At 42.4% G+C, this 15,182-nt stretch overlaps 1 protein-coding gene and 1 long non-coding RNA gene across 12 annotated transcripts in view; one reads left to right on the forward strand and one right to left on the reverse strand.

The window, feature by feature from the left end:
- LOC102311862 overlaps positions 1–4,583 on the reverse strand; it is a 24,164-nt gene extending 19,581 nt beyond the window's left edge. For both annotated transcript variants that reach the window (XR_006054315.1, XR_001336250.2), the window contains exons 1-2: positions 4,498–4,583; positions 3,188–3,240 (exon numbers count right to left, since the gene is read on the reverse strand). This is a non-coding gene — a long non-coding RNA (uncharacterized LOC102311862). The remainder of the gene's footprint in view (positions 1–3,187; positions 3,241–4,497) is intronic.
- gata3 (GATA binding protein 3) overlaps positions 3,608–15,182 on the forward strand; it is a 16,627-nt gene continuing 5,052 nt past the window's right edge. Inside the window, exons 1-5 of one of the 10 annotated variants that reach the window (XM_042220140.1) lie at positions 3,619–3,822; positions 8,952–9,039; positions 9,201–9,585; positions 10,585–11,118; positions 13,372–13,631. In XM_042220140.1, the coding sequence (XP_042076074.1) occupies positions 9,351–9,585; positions 10,585–11,118; positions 13,372–13,631 (1,029 nt within the window). In that variant the 5' untranslated portion in view covers positions 3,619–3,822; positions 8,952–9,039; positions 9,201–9,350. Of the gene's footprint in view, positions 3,823–7,554; positions 9,040–9,200; positions 9,586–10,584; positions 11,119–13,371; positions 13,632–15,182 lie in introns of those variants that run through there. The other 9 variants (XM_014333200.2, XM_014333203.2, XM_042220141.1 and 6 more) reach the window with 9 other exon arrangements.

The raw sequence follows: 15,182 nt of genomic DNA on the forward strand, positions 1-15,182 counted from the left end.
CCCCCCCCCATCTCATGTAGTGATTAATGATACATCGCCACCCAAAGATTAATCATGGGAAATTAAAAAATAAAAATAAAATAAAAGTGCTGGAGGTAACTGCAGCTGGATCAGGTGGGCTCGGGATGGCGGTGGAGGGTGGAGGAGGTGAAAGCCAATGAGCTCCATCGAATCTTTTTAGATGCAAATATTTTGTTATCTCTACTTTGCTGCACTGTGTGTTTTTTCCTTCTCCCGTGTTTATGATTAATTATCTCTTCTTGGTGAAAAATAAATCATGCGAAATTAGGATCTAGCTGACTCCACCGGCGTAAGCAGAGATGGCAGGTCGATGTTGTTAATTTCAGGTTGAAATTGACACACTAATTATAGTGCAGAGTGCTGCTGGAACACTAGCAGGCAAGATTATACCTCTGTGCTTCTATTTTTTCTTTCTTTCTCTCTCTCTCTTTTTTTTTTATCAGATCCCCACCCCCCTTATATTTTACCAATTAAAAATCGTAAAGGCATTTCATTGCCCCGGGATAAAAAAAAGACAGCCTCTCTCCTAACATGGCCATCACTTTCCCCCATCAGATTCATTGTGATGTATTAGATGCAATAAATTATCCCATGTAACAAAACATGGCGAGCTGAAAGGCTGATAATCTGCAGAGGGGAGATAAGGATTCATTATTCCAAATCATTATGAATCCAGCGTTGGCTGTGACTTCTTTCTTAATCAGCTTCTGTGATCCTGGATACGTGAAGGGAGCAGATAAGAGCAGAGTCGTTTATAATTCTCCCCACCTCGGCCTAATATTTTAAAATAAAATCGCAGGGAGAAGCCGCCGTAAAACACACACACACACACACACACACACACACACACACACACACACACACACACACACACACACACACTGGCTTAACGTTTGGAGGGTGAACAGGACGAGAATAATAAAACACATTGAGGAAATAAATAAGTAAATAGATAATACGTGGCCCATACATTTTTGGCGCTGTTTTGTCTCAAATTAAGGTCATCTTATTCGACATTTACAGCGAAGAATCATGTAGGCAGAGAAAGAAAGAGAGCGAGAGAGAGAAAGAGGGAGAAGGGGGGTGGGAAAAAAGGAGGAGATATATACTGCACCGTTTATTTCACATTTGGAGTGGGAAGGGGCTAATAAAATTTAGGCTACACCGGGAGTCTATAAAAGCGGGTGACCGTAAATGATTTACACCATTTATGCACTAACAGGGGCTGAAAAAGCGCCACGGTACACGGGAGGGCGAGGTGGGGGGCGGCGTTCGCTACTGCTGCTGCAACCTCAATCTGCAAAATTAAGAAACTAGGAAAAGAGGGGTGATTTAATCCGGATGTAATGGTGAGATGATGACACCTCATCCAAACTGCTGTGTGTCAATAAATATCAGATGGCTGTGAGACTAATAATAATAATAATAATAATAATAATAATAATAATAATAATAATAATAATAATAATAATAATAATAATAATAATAATAAAAGGCTGGTGTGCAAAGACTCTTGCTTTTTATTACGACCAGTGTACCAATAGAGTGAATGGGGGTGGGGGGGGGGAGGGGGGTGCTTAGCTGTTGTCACTGCTGTTCACGCGGAGCTCGCGTCAAATTTCTACATTAATCACGCGAGTTCACGGCAGGAAAAAAAAAAAGAAGAAGAGCAGGAGAGAAGAAGAGAGGCGAGCTGGACTTTGGACTCGGGCCCAGGCCGCATGCGCTCTCGTTAAATCCCTGTTAGAGGAAGTGCAAAACACTACACAGCCTCATACCTCTAATGTGACACTGTGGGGCCTGTACTAAACTCTAAACCCGTTTACAGTCTCTATTTAAAATTAATTAAGACTCGATTCCACCCCCCCCCCTCAAAAAAAAAATGCATTCCCCCTCTTTAAAAACAAAACTGCTTTTCACATCCGCCGCCTAAAATTAAACGTTATTTCCCGCCTTTATTTAATTGTACCCACAGTGAACAGGACCGAATTGATTCTGGTTATTTTCCTCGTAATTAATCTTTTTATTACACCTATAATGTGCTTTAATCGCGAGCGCGCATGAATGCCGCTTTAATCATCGTTTCTCATCAGCGCGCTCATTTATCGCATCCGCATATTAACTTCATCTTTACATTGAAATCAAATAATTCCCCTGATCAAAAATAAAATAGAACATAATTTAAAAAACACTTTATTTACCTCAAAAGCAGATTAATAAATCATTACAATTTGACGCTGTCGTTATTCTGTAATTCTATTTAGACACTGGGTGGGATTCCATAAATGAAAAGCTCGGCTCGTCCCTGTGTGGAAGAAGGCTGCTGAATAATTCATTGATTTAAAAAAAAAAGACGCATTTGGCTGTAGTCGCGTTCGTAAGTTTATACAACGAGGTTTGCGCCAATTATCTTTAATTTATTACCTTAATTGAATTTCTCCCCCAAAGATAGATTTGGGTGTGATCAGTTTACATTCTCCTTCAAAGAGTCAATGCGCATCATGAGAGATACCAAGCCTCCAGCATCCTCTCCTCTCCTCTCCTCTCCTCGCCTCGCCTCTCCTCTCCTCTCCTCTCCTCTCCTCTCCTCTCTTTTTCCTCGGTGCATTTCACAGAGAGAAGGATCGGATTTGCTTGGTGCTCCTTTCAATCAACCATGGTGTCAATAAGCAGGCTGGCCGGCCTCTATATGCTCAGTGTGTGTCTCTGTGTATGTATTGGTGTGAAGCTTTTGCTGTTCGTAGCCTCGATCACATTTTCAGATTTATTGCCTACATATGTATATTTTTCTCTCCTCCTTCTGAAATGTTTTTCTGTAATTGCTGAGTAGTTTGTGAATCTTTTTTTGGGGGTGTTGATTAGACACCGAGCAGCTATGGCTTCATCTGTCCTTTGTGGCAGGGGAGAGAAAGGGGCTCCTCTCCTAACACAAAGGGACGTGCAACGTGTTTCTGCCACTGTGAGGGCTTGTGTTCAGCGGTGAAATATCTGCAGAGCACAAGCCCTCACAGTGACAGAAACTGTACAGGCACCACATAAAAGCCTATATAGATAATAGCCAGTTACAGTTACACAATATACAGTTGTGCATTGCTCAATCAGAAAAAAATCACGTGCAAATGCCCACAATCGCCTTTTTCTTACATATAATATAATATAATCTTACTTTCGTTCGGCTTGTGTGCCAATATTGGGCGTCTCCTGAATTAACATGATCACCTGGATACAACAAAATGGGGTTAAACACAAAAATAGCATTTTTTAAAAATAAGAAATCTCATTTTAAATCGCATCAAAATCATAATAAATGACTGTCTATTATAGATCACTTCTATTTTAACCCTACAATAGATTCCCATTGGTTTCTACTGCCGTTCTATTCCCATAACTTGCTGTGCTTTCAGACCCGGAAGAGCTGGCGTGTTCTGTACAGTAAGTACGGTAAAGAGGCCGCCTTTGGTTGGCCCGTGTGCTCGTGCAGCCTGCCCGGTACAGCCTATGTGCGCGCGTGTTTCCTCCTCGCGCTGAGTTGTGACGCTGTGACTCCGGGACCGAGGGCGCGCGCGCACCATCACCGCCGCCGCCACCACTACTCCTAGCGCTGTGCTGAGAGTGTGTGTGTGAGTGTTTGTGTGTGTGTGTCTGCGTGTGTGTTTTTCCCCTCCCCGTCCACAGCTCCTCGCCCTCTCGTTCTTTTTTCCTCTGCCTCTCTCTAAATGCCATCGGCGCCTCCATCTCTATGTCACTCTTCCTTCACGTCTGCGGAAAAAAAAGCCTCCACCCGTCCAGCGTCCACTGCAGGTCAGTAAATATTTAGATTTGCTCTGAAGCCGCCGCATCCTAAATGCCCCATCCAATGAGCTGCCGCTTCCCTCGGTGGCTTTGTAGCCTGTCTGTGAGCTCACTGACGGTCTGAGAATGATGGGAAACTTTTGTGAATGTGCTTTTTTTGGGTGCTAGATTAAATGACTATAAACGAAAATTATGAGTAAAGCGGTAACATTCTTTTAATCTTTTTTTTTGACTGGACTTCAGTGAAGCCGGAGATGAAGCTACCCGTTACACCTTCATCTCTCCCCCTCAACATCGCTCTGTGTGCACTTGGTGGAATTAAAAAAAAAAAAAAAGGGGGGGGGGGGGGTATTGTTGACAATACTGGCTACAACATCCATAACGAGCGCCATTGTTGCGTTTAATGCTAACTGCTTTCTCTATCCTTTTATTTATTAGCAGCGCAAGCGAAATTTGCTTTGGTTGGCCGGGCTGATAATTAAGCTAGCATTTCTTTTTCTTTGGCTCGCCTGAGTCAACGGATTGATATGTAAAAAGGCTAAACGACAGCCGGTTTCACTTCTTAGATTATTTAACCTACACCTAAAATAGCACAGATGAGTGTTTTTAGCGACCCATTACCTCTCGCATTACCTGGTGGTGCAGGCGAGAATCCCATACAAGCCGTGAAATTGATCTGATTACCTTTGCCGGCGGGTCATAAGAAGGAGCTGGGCTTGCTGAGGCTGCTTTGCACCCCCACACGCACACACACACCCAGCCCGTTATTAGTTTCCTCCATCTCGTCTTTGGTCCTTGTGTCTCGAGATGGCGGTGTGTTTGTGTGAGTGCGAGAGAGGGAGAGAGCCGCTGTTTAGAATGAATAGGAAGCTAAATCAGGGGCATCACACGCGCACAGTCACGGGCCAAAAAGCTCCAACGGTTATTTGCACGCGGGGAGCAGAACACGAGAGAAACCCTCGGACACCTTGATGTTTTTTTTCTTCCCTTCATTTATTCGCTTCTTAGAAAAGAGGATAGGATTCGATACGATAAAAAAAGGAGAAAAGGATAAAAAATACGGTGTTATTATTAAAATAATATAAACTCGGATTAAAAACGTAGAAGAAGAAGCAGCGGACCGCTCGAGCGGATAGCACTTTCACTCCAATTTCCCGTCACAATCGAAATTTCGTTATTGCATGAGGTGTCAGAGAGGCTGCTAGCACTCCGAGCTCCACTTTAAACGCATTTAAATCACAAAGATTAATAACATAAATAAATTTTAAAAAAAAAATCAGCCAAACAATTTAGTGCCTGAATGATGAATGACTTCTGTTTGGAGATGCACAAGACAAGAGGTGAAAAGGCCCTGCACCTCAAATGAAAGATTACATCAGTGTGTCTGGCGAGACGTGATATAAAGATAAGAATCACAACTCAGTCAATTGGCAGCCCCCTTTTTTTCTTTGCTCTTTTTTTTCTTCTTCGTTGGGAAGAATGACACAAAATCTGATGTGCTAGTTTTCTTTTCTTTTTCTTTTTAAACACACTCGAAGAAAATGTGATCAATCCTTCAGCTCTTGCTCATTTAAATCGTTCTAGGAAAGCCAGTTCTGTTTTTAAGTTTCACGCGCCCAACAAGCAGAATTTTACGCCCTAGTTTTGTTCTAAGAACCAGACTTGGTTCCCATGCTGACAGAAAAGCAGCCCCACTTTTTTCTTGAAAAGACTAGAAAGGTGACAAATGACTCACTGAGTAAGAAACAAATAGGTTACCTGCGGTAATATACGGGTTTCAAAATGTATAAATGAGCGCTTAACCAGTAAAAAATATCACAATTTACAGCATGACTATAGCCCGTAGCATTTTTAATCACTGGCTGGGCATCTCTTTTTTTTCCACAGAAGCTCTTTGGATTATGTTCTTATGTCGTGTGTTTTCTTGCGCCAAAGTGCTTTTTGATTTTAAAAAAAATATTTAAAAAATTTATATTTCACAAAAATTAAGTCTAATTCTGGCTGGGTATCTTAGATCTGTGCGTGCCAGAATAAATAAAGATACGTGACACATTACGACCCAAGATAACAGGCCGTAAATGCGCACACACGCATGCGCACAGGCGATTTCTTTTCAATATTATTTTACAATAGAGCTTCTTGCTTCTTCGTGGCTCTAAATGTACCTCACACGAGCTGCTACTCATATCATTTGAATTTCTTTTCCTTTTCAAAAAAGTATTGATATTACTGTAGTGGTAGCAGTGGGCGAACACTCACTGGTGGTGGCATAACTGTTACACCATCTAATGTATTAATATAGTATGATTTTTATCTCGCTGACCTTTGATTAATCAGCTGGCGGAAGGAAACTTTTATTTATGAGGGAAAACAATGATTGTAATTTTGTGAACACGGGACGCTGAGGAACAAAGTAAACACACACACGCACAGACACACACACGCACGCACATGCACGCAAGCATTAGACGTTATCTAAAACATTTGATCCCCCTAAACACACACACAAACACACACACACAGGCAATGGAATAATCCGTTCTTGTGTTAACTGCAGTGAAGAGAACAAAAAAAAAAGAAAGTGGCTCGATTTTAATCAAAGCTGGCTAACATAATCTCGCAGAAATTATCTAAGCCATCAAGAAAAGGACTGGACCCTCGCCCGCGTTTATGAATAAACCTTTAACAAATCTTTGCGCACAGCATCGGTGCTAGTTGTAGGCCATTAAGTACAAAAATAGACTAATGTGGGCTCGTTTTAGCCCCTCTCGCTTTTTCGTCCTCACACACACACAGAGAGAAAAAAGAGCCAAAGCCACCATTTCTCCCTTCGTGACGACAGTTTAGGATTAAAAATGACTTTTTTTTCCCTTTTTTTTTTTTTAAGAAAGGGAGAGGCAGTCTTATATCCCGCGCTGAATAAGCCCCGGCGTTATTGACACCGAGGCTTGGGGACTCAAGTGATGGGATGGCTTCCATGTCCCATTCTCTAAGCTTCGATGCATCCAGTCAAGAAACAAAAACACATAATCGGGATTTTAGGCCACATTTTACCGTCGTGTGTTGCCTTCGAGCACCTATAACGGCTACTTTGTGGATAACGCTCCGCGATACTTTTTTCAAGAGGATAATTACACGAGTCGGCTGACAGCCTGACAATGGCAGCTACAGCAGTTTGCGTCCAAGTTCAGTTTCGGGCTTTGCCTGTGTGAGAAACGCTCGCTCTCCCTCTCCCTCTCCCCAGGTAGGGCTATCCTGGAGAGAGGGAAAAATAGCACGCTTTGCCAAGTTCTCCTCTGCCCGTGCTCCCAAGCGCTCGGTTAAGAGCAAGCTTAATAATTTCAGACGGGATTGAATGAATGAGCCATCACCTGTGCGCATGCAACTGAGGACTCACCTGCTAAATAATCTGTCTGATGGCGTCTTCATTGATCACCTTAATGCTTTTATTTATTTATTTATTTGGTACCAACCCCCCACTCTAAGGAAGTGACCCCCACCTATTATTACACCCACAGCAAATTCATGCCAATACCTACGTGGTGCGAGGGCGTGCGCGCTCCCGCAGCCGCCGAGAGAGGATTCATTTCCTGACTGTTTACACCGCGGTGACGTCACTTCCAGTGGCTGCCCCCAACACACACACACTGCTACTATTACACACCGCCAGTCTGACAGTATACGCAGATCAAACCGGGATTTAGACATAAAAAACCTCCCACACACACACCTGCCCACGGGGAGGGATACAGGGGGACTGTTTCTCAGGTGGAAGACGTAGGGCATCATGGCCGTGTCACGGCGCACACATCCTTTTAAATTCCAGTTTGTTTATTTAAAAAGAAAAACTGGTCAAAGGGAGGCGGGCTACGGTCACTCGCAGTGCGAGTTATCAATGCGCGTTATTCACTGTTGTGAATAAATCTTGACATCGCTCGTTGTTGCTCGTCTGTCTGAACTGCAGTGAACAGGTTGCAGCTACCGCACAGATACCGACTGAGTTAAGTAACAGCCAGTAATAGCTTACATTATAACCTATTTTTTTTTAACTTTTCATTTTTTTTAAACTGGAGGCTTAGTCACCCAGGCGTCCCTTCGCAGTGAGGAAATCGGCTCAGTTTGGATCTGCCATTAGAATAATGTGGCTGTCACCGCGAGAGGACGCACTGTCACAATTTTAAGAGCATAAATGTCCCGCAACATGCCGTTGGCCCAGAGCAACAGGCTCTGCAGCAGCTTCTGCTCTTCTCTTCTTGCAAACTGTAGCAGGAAAAAGCGCAGACTTTAGTGGCTGTTGTAATAAAAGTTTTTTTTCTTAGAAAAGGAGTTTAAAACTTTTATTTTTGGTTATCATTTTTATACTTGTCAACTTTAATGACGCTGAAGGTGAATTTATAAGTTTTCCCTTTTAAGTTTATAAACGTAGGTATCATATTTTATAGATTAATTCAAAATAAAATAACTTTCTACAACACGAGTTTTGCACACCTAGCACGCTTGCATGCATAAGACAGCTGTTAAGTGTATAAGGCCTTACTACAGTACAATTTTCATATTTAAAACAAATATACCTCTTTTGATGAGTTCAGAGAAAAAAACAAACAAACATTAAAAAGGTAGTAAATTCTTGCAGCTCTTCTATATCTTCCTTGGCCAAATGTTGTATTCAATTAGAGCAGGCCCCTCCCCTTAACTGATGACACTGACAGACCCTCCTTAAGTTGCGTCGCGCCACAGCTGTCTGCAAGCATTGAGCTGCCTGGCGCCATCCTGAAAGAATGCCTTCACTGTAAAAAAAAAAAAAAAAAAAAAGAGAGAGAGAGAGAGAAAAGGAAAAAAAGAAGGGGGACTGGAAGGAGCAAGAGAGAAAGAGAGAGAGCGAGAGAGGTAGGGCAAGGGTGAGTAAGCAAGAGACTCACAGACCTAGAGGGAAAGAGAGAGAGAGGAGCGGAGTTAATGGAGAGGGCTTCAACTGCGCACAAACAGAGATTTGATCAGTGAGTTTAACTTGCTGGTGCTGGTCAGTGCGCAGTGAGGCCATCCACTGCAAACAAGCCCTGCCTGCGCCCCGTGCGAGCCTCCGCTACTTGTTGAGCTGAAACACTGACTTTTTTTTTTCTCGCTGTTTGTTTGCTAAGAGGAAGAAGTTCAGGAGCTCTGCGTGGGACCGGATTCCATTTTGGACGTATTTCTGTGACAGCACCTCAGTTGCATTTGTAATGTTGGGTATGTTCCCTGTTTAATTTCTGTTTCTTTGTTAAAAAATTTTTTTAAAAAAACATCGCGTGTGAATTTGCTTAAGCGTGAGCGTCCTGCCAAGTTTTAGAAGCGTTGCATGTAAACAAATGTTAGAACGTAAGACAATAAATTCTCCCCTCTGTCTCCAGGTGATCGGAAGCAAGCGCGGAACCTGTGGATTTAACAAACACGCGGATTTGGGACAGTTTATTTCTTATCTTTTGACTTGTACCAGTTTGCTTCAGCGTGCATGAACATTTGCTAAAGCAACGAAAAAATATATCTAAAGAAATCAAGCGATGGAAGTAAGTGCGGACCAGCCACGATGGATAAGCCATCATCCCGCGGTGATGAACGAACAGCATCCTGGCTCACATCACCCGGGCCTCGGCCACTCATACATGGACCCTTCGCAGTATCCCCTCGCTGAAGATGTGGATGTACTCTTTAATATCGATGGACAGGGGAACCACGTCTCTCCATACTATGGAAACTCTGTCCGAGCCGTCCAGAGGTACCCTCCTCCTCCACACAGTAAGTAAACGGCCTGTTAAGGCCTTTTATTTAATCATTTGCTCCCTTTATTTGTTTGGATGCCCGTGCGTAATTGCAGGCAGGCTCCATTACAGCTCGGAATTATTTTCTCACTGTGACCCAGACAAAAGAAAAAAGGAAAAAAAGAAAAAAAAGAAACGAGTTTCGATTTTAGCCCGGGTTGATTCGACTTATAAAACTCAAGTGTTGTGAAACCACGGCGTGAATATGTGTAGTTTACGCGTATGGTTTCTGAGTATGGCTCGTACTGAAGTCAATTCCCGTTTAAAGTTCACAAACATGAGCTGACTCATATGCTGGTGAAGTTTTTTTTTCCTTTTTTAAAAGCTCGTGCCCAATTTGTTTTCTGGATCGATCGAGTGTTTAGTTACGGATTTAAACAAATAGACGTGTTGGCACAGAAACCAGAGATACACCTGGAACACTTTGGTATTAATGTTTTTTTTGTTTTGTTTTTTGGCTTCTGCTCTCACACTCCAACTGTCTATTTTCTAATGTGCCAGTCACTGACGCGTAGTCATTTATGAAGTTTCCTATGATGTAGGCTTTAACTTCCTCAACAGTCGAGTTACTTTTGAATTACATGCATTCATATGTTGCATTTAGGCCCGCTCAATAGGAAGGTTAAAGGGTAAATTTACGCACGTGCGTGGCCACATGAAACTCTCAGATTTCTACACACTAGAGGGGTTCAAATAATTTCTACGTGTAAACAAACTGTCAGGATTTTTTAAATGTAGAACTGGATGTTGGTCACAGTGAATGATTGCTTCTGTGTGTGGAATAATTAAAAATAATAATAATAAAAAAGAAATAAAGAAATGTCACCTGATTTGTTTGCTTAATTTGTGTGTAAAGCTTAAATCCTGCTTTTTCAGGCCTGAAGCCCGACAACTCTAAATGGCAATGTGTATTTGTTTTTGCTGCAGAGTGAAGTCAGGTTGTGATCTTTTCTGTTGTTTTTCTGTGCTGCCTCAGGTAGCCAGGTGTGCCGTCCCTCATTACTGCACGGCTCTCTGCCCTGGCTGGAGGGGAGCAAAGGAATCCCCCCGCACCACAGCACTTCTCCCTGGAACCTGAGCCCCTTTCCCAAGAACCTGCACCATGGCTCCCCGGCCAGCCTGTCCGTCTACCCCCCAGCCTCATCCTCCTCCTCCCTGTCTACCGGTCACTCCAGTCCACACCTCTTCACGTTTCCCCCGACCCCTCCCAAAGACGTATCCCCGGATCCGGGCATATCTACCCCCGGCTCCAGCAGCTCCGGGCGGCAGGAGGATAAAGAGTGCATAAAGTACCAAGTGACCCTGGCCGAGAGTATGAAACTGGAGTCAGCTCACAGCCGGAGCGTGGCATCAATCGGAGCAGGGTCATCCTCTGCCCACCACCCCATCGCCACATACCCACCCTATGTCCCTGAATACGGCCCAGGCCTCTTCCCACCAAGTAGCCTGATAGGTGGGTCATCTTCTAGTTATGGTTCCAAAACAAGACCAAAAACAAGGTCCACTTCAGGTAGGCGTGCGCTTTATTACATTCCCTTTTGATCTAACAGCATTCCCCAGAATTGCAGCCTTTAATGATCAGCCGTGTTTAATATCACATAGATTTCTAAAATAAATGCCCATAATCAGCACGTTCATCCCTCACATGGAGGTTTAAGGCCGCAGGAGTCAGTTTAACCCAAACAGCCGCAAAAATACCTCACAGATTTCCCTTAATGGTCTGATTTAAAAAAAAAAATAATAATATGAAATATAATATAACACCAATAAAACAAATAAAAAGACGTTATATTTATTTTTAAAAATAAATTAAAAATAAAAAATGGGGGGAAAAGATTAACACCATTGACAACTGAAATTAAAAAAAAGAATTTAACTTTTTTTATATTGAGGTAAAAAGGAAAAAATCATGACGCAAATGATTTCCGAGTTGAACCATAAATAAGGTCATTTTTTCATCTTCCTCTGCACTAACAGAGAGTGGGAGAGAGACAGAGGGGAAGCCAACTCTCTGGGCTGTGTCGCCCCGTTTATATGTTTAAGATAATCCCATTATTGTCGGACCAGTGCACGCCACAGTTGCATTGTTTACCCAGCGGTAGAGCACCGGATACTGCTCGTTCATTCACAGGGAAAAAGCGGCTGAACCGTCGCCGTGGCAGAGTGCACGAACCACCGAGGGGAGGGAAAAAAGAAGACAGACAGACAGAGAGGAGGGAGATATTTACAAATTGTGAAGAGGGTGGGTAATTATTTTAAAGGTTATTTCAGCGCCGCTGAAAACCAGTTTTCCGTAATGAGATTAATATCAGCGTCTTTGATGGGGTGTATAGAAAACAGAGGATTAGTTGATGCATATCATCGGGATTATTCAGCAGTATACACTGGGCCATTAATGCAAATAAAGATGTGAATTCCGGGATCATGTGAGATAATGTGCAGTTAAAGATATTTGGCGATCTGAAGAGTTTCATTTGGATGTTTTAATCGGGTCTTCAGTGCGGCAGTGTAAACTCAGCGCAGCGCTGAAAGCTTTTCTCCCGGAGCACCAAGCACACTGTGCAAAACGCTGCATTGCAGAGGCCTGCTTTTCTTAAGTCACATGCATTGGATCAGTTCCTGTTTGATTTCTGCAACATATTATCAAGCCAAAAAAAAAAAAAAAACAGAGAGAGAAATAGCAACACACACTTTCCCAGGTGCTTGCATGTCTGTCACATCTAAACGACGCGGCACGACCCGGACCGACGCATCTCTTTTAGTCTTTGTGAAGAAGTCGAGCTGTGTGTGTGTGTGCGTGTGTGTTTGCAGCTCGAAAAAAAGGGGAAGTGTGGCTGCATGCCTGAGAATGCAAAAGGCTCTCGGCGTTGCACAAAAGCCCTGTGTGAGTGAGTCTCTGCTTTCAAATAATCTGACTATGTGTGCAGCGAGCTCCCTTGTTTCAGTTTCAGGCCCCCCGTATACCATAATCCAACTGTTAGTGCGCGTCTCACCTGTCGGTGTCACTAGAGAAGTGCCAGTCAAACCTGCCCCCCCCCCTTTATTATTATTATTATTATTATTATGATTATTATTATTATTATTATTATTATTATTATTATTATTATTATTATTATTATTATTATATAAATTTTCAATAAAGGGAAATTTAATGGCTCGGACGAAGGCGGATTTGATTAGATTTATTTAAAAAAAAATTGTCACGCTCCAAAGTGGATTTTGCTCAGTCTGAAAATCCTGCTCAGAGACTCGCAGTGTGAAAAGTTTTGTGGTTTACTGAAATAATTTATGCTTTATGGACCTTAACACAACTGCTGTATTCGACACCAACACTAACCACATGTGTTTAATGTGTGCGTGCGTGGTGTATGTGTGTGACAAATAAATCTACTACAAGCCTTTCTACTTTCTAGTTATTGTTAATTACTGGTACTAGTTTGTCTAGTTATTATTATTAGTCGATGTCACTATTAATCGTTCTGTGCTTTACAGAATACTTGATTGATATATATATATATATATATAATAATATATATATATATATATATATATATATATATGTATGTATGTATGTATGTATGTATGTATGTATGTATGTATATATATACTTTTCTCTAACCTCTTTTTATTCTCAGCATTGATTGCATGAACCAGTTATTGCTGGTTATTTTAAGGACCAACTGACCTGGACACTCTCTCCATCTTCTGTTTGTGTGTGTGTGTGTGTGTGTGTCCGTGTCCGTGTGCGCGTTGGCTCTTGCAGAAGGTAGAGAGTGTGTGAACTGCGGGGCCACGTCGACTCCGCTGTGGAGGCGGGACGGTACGGGTCACTATCTGTGTAACGCCTGCGGACTCTATCACAAGATGAACGGGCAGAATCGCCCTCTCATCAAACCCAAGCGACGGCTGGTACGTCTCCACCATGTTTCTCTGTTGATGACATTTCCGTCTCTCTCTCTGTTTTTCCCCTATCCAGGAAGAAGTAGGCCTATTAGCTGCAGGAAATTGACTCGACAAGTGCAGGTCTCTGCTTTAAGATATTACCACAGAAAAAAAGTGCAGTTTTTTTTAATGCAATGACAGTGCTACTTTTTATTTGCTAAAATTGTCATTGATTCACACAGTAGGCCCCATGTATATCATAGAACGCTACCTGTGGCCATCAAAGCTTTACAGCTATTGTACGACATCTGGACTATTTCCACTTGTAGTACCTTATTTACGTCCTGCACAGTGTTATTTAACTTTTAAATATTTAATTTAAAATTGCACTGCGAGCGCCTTAGTTTTACTTTTTTTAAAAGAGAGATTACATTTTCTATCTTTCATATTTAATTGAGCAAATAAAACAACCCCCCGGGATAAAACAAACAAAAAAAACAAAACAAAAGACCCCCCACTCTGATTCTAATTTAAGGAACTGAGCATGGCTGCAGTTCTGCACTCTTTACAGCATCCTTTTTTTTTATTTCATCTTGTAGGTGAGCCTATATTGTAGCTATAAGCAGACCTTTTTGCTTTCCAAGTGCAGCTATTTTTACAGTTATTTTGGGGAAAGCCCCTCTCATCAGAGCTTACATCTCTTATGAGCTTCACAGGAGTTCCCCACTCTTTGAAAAAAAAAAAAATCTTTCGAGGCAAAAATGGCCGTCCAGACCTCTTCTGCTCTGGACTTCTTCTCTTTGCCTCTATAATGTGAAAACCCGACTACTCAGGAAAGAGCTGCCGGATATCTGAGCAGCGCAGATAAGTCGCTTTCAACAACACAAGCCCCGCTTCCCCAGTCAAAACATAAAGGCTGAGGCAGCCCGAGCCAGGCCAGACAGAGAGCCACGACGAGAAATTGTTTAGCGTTGTAATCACCGCTTAAATACACGAGGATGCTCAGGTATGGGTAACAACCAGGTCAGTTTGACCTTGAACCTCTTTCTCGCGGAGGTGAAAAGGGTCAGGAAAAAACTGTACAGGCCAGAAAGTGAAATTTAGCACGAAGATAAGATCTGCGAGCCGAATCATTTCTCTATGAAATCACCACAACGTGTAAATACCAATCCTGTTGACCTTTCATTGCTGATATTTAAAGTGTTGGCTGCGAAGAAAAAAACAAAATGTTGGAAAAATAAGAAAACCGGTTAAACTATGATGATAGGTTAAGTGAATAAAAATAGAGATTTCAAAAGGTGTGTTCCCTCACTGTGATTGGGTATTCACAGCGATCAGCAGCAGGGGTTATTGGGCCACCACGTGTGTATAATTGGAAATTCCTCCCTGAGATAATGTAGTCCTTTACGTTAGCGTGTCCTCTGCGGTCACCTGTCTATTGATTGTTTTTAGAGATTATAACATCAATGTCAAGCCACTGCAGCAAACTGGCCTGTGAGGCAGGCAGCTGAAATCCATCGGAAGACATGACTTTCACTGTGGCAGGATGGAGCGAGGGTTTTACTCTCCTCGTAGCCTGCAGCGAAGCCAAAAATACCCACTTCTTTCTTTCTTTCTTTCTTTCTTTCTTTCTTTCTTTCTTTCTTTCTTTCTTTCTTTCTTTCTTTCTTTCTTTCTTTCTTTCTTTTCTTT

Source organism: Haplochromis burtoni, unplaced genomic scaffold (genome assembly GCF_018398535.1).
Source record: "Haplochromis burtoni strain Fernald_Lab_line unplaced genomic scaffold, NCSU_Asbu1 Contig_44, whole genome shotgun sequence".
Classification (NCBI taxonomy): Eukaryota; Metazoa; Chordata; class Actinopteri; order Cichliformes; family Cichlidae; genus Haplochromis; species Haplochromis burtoni.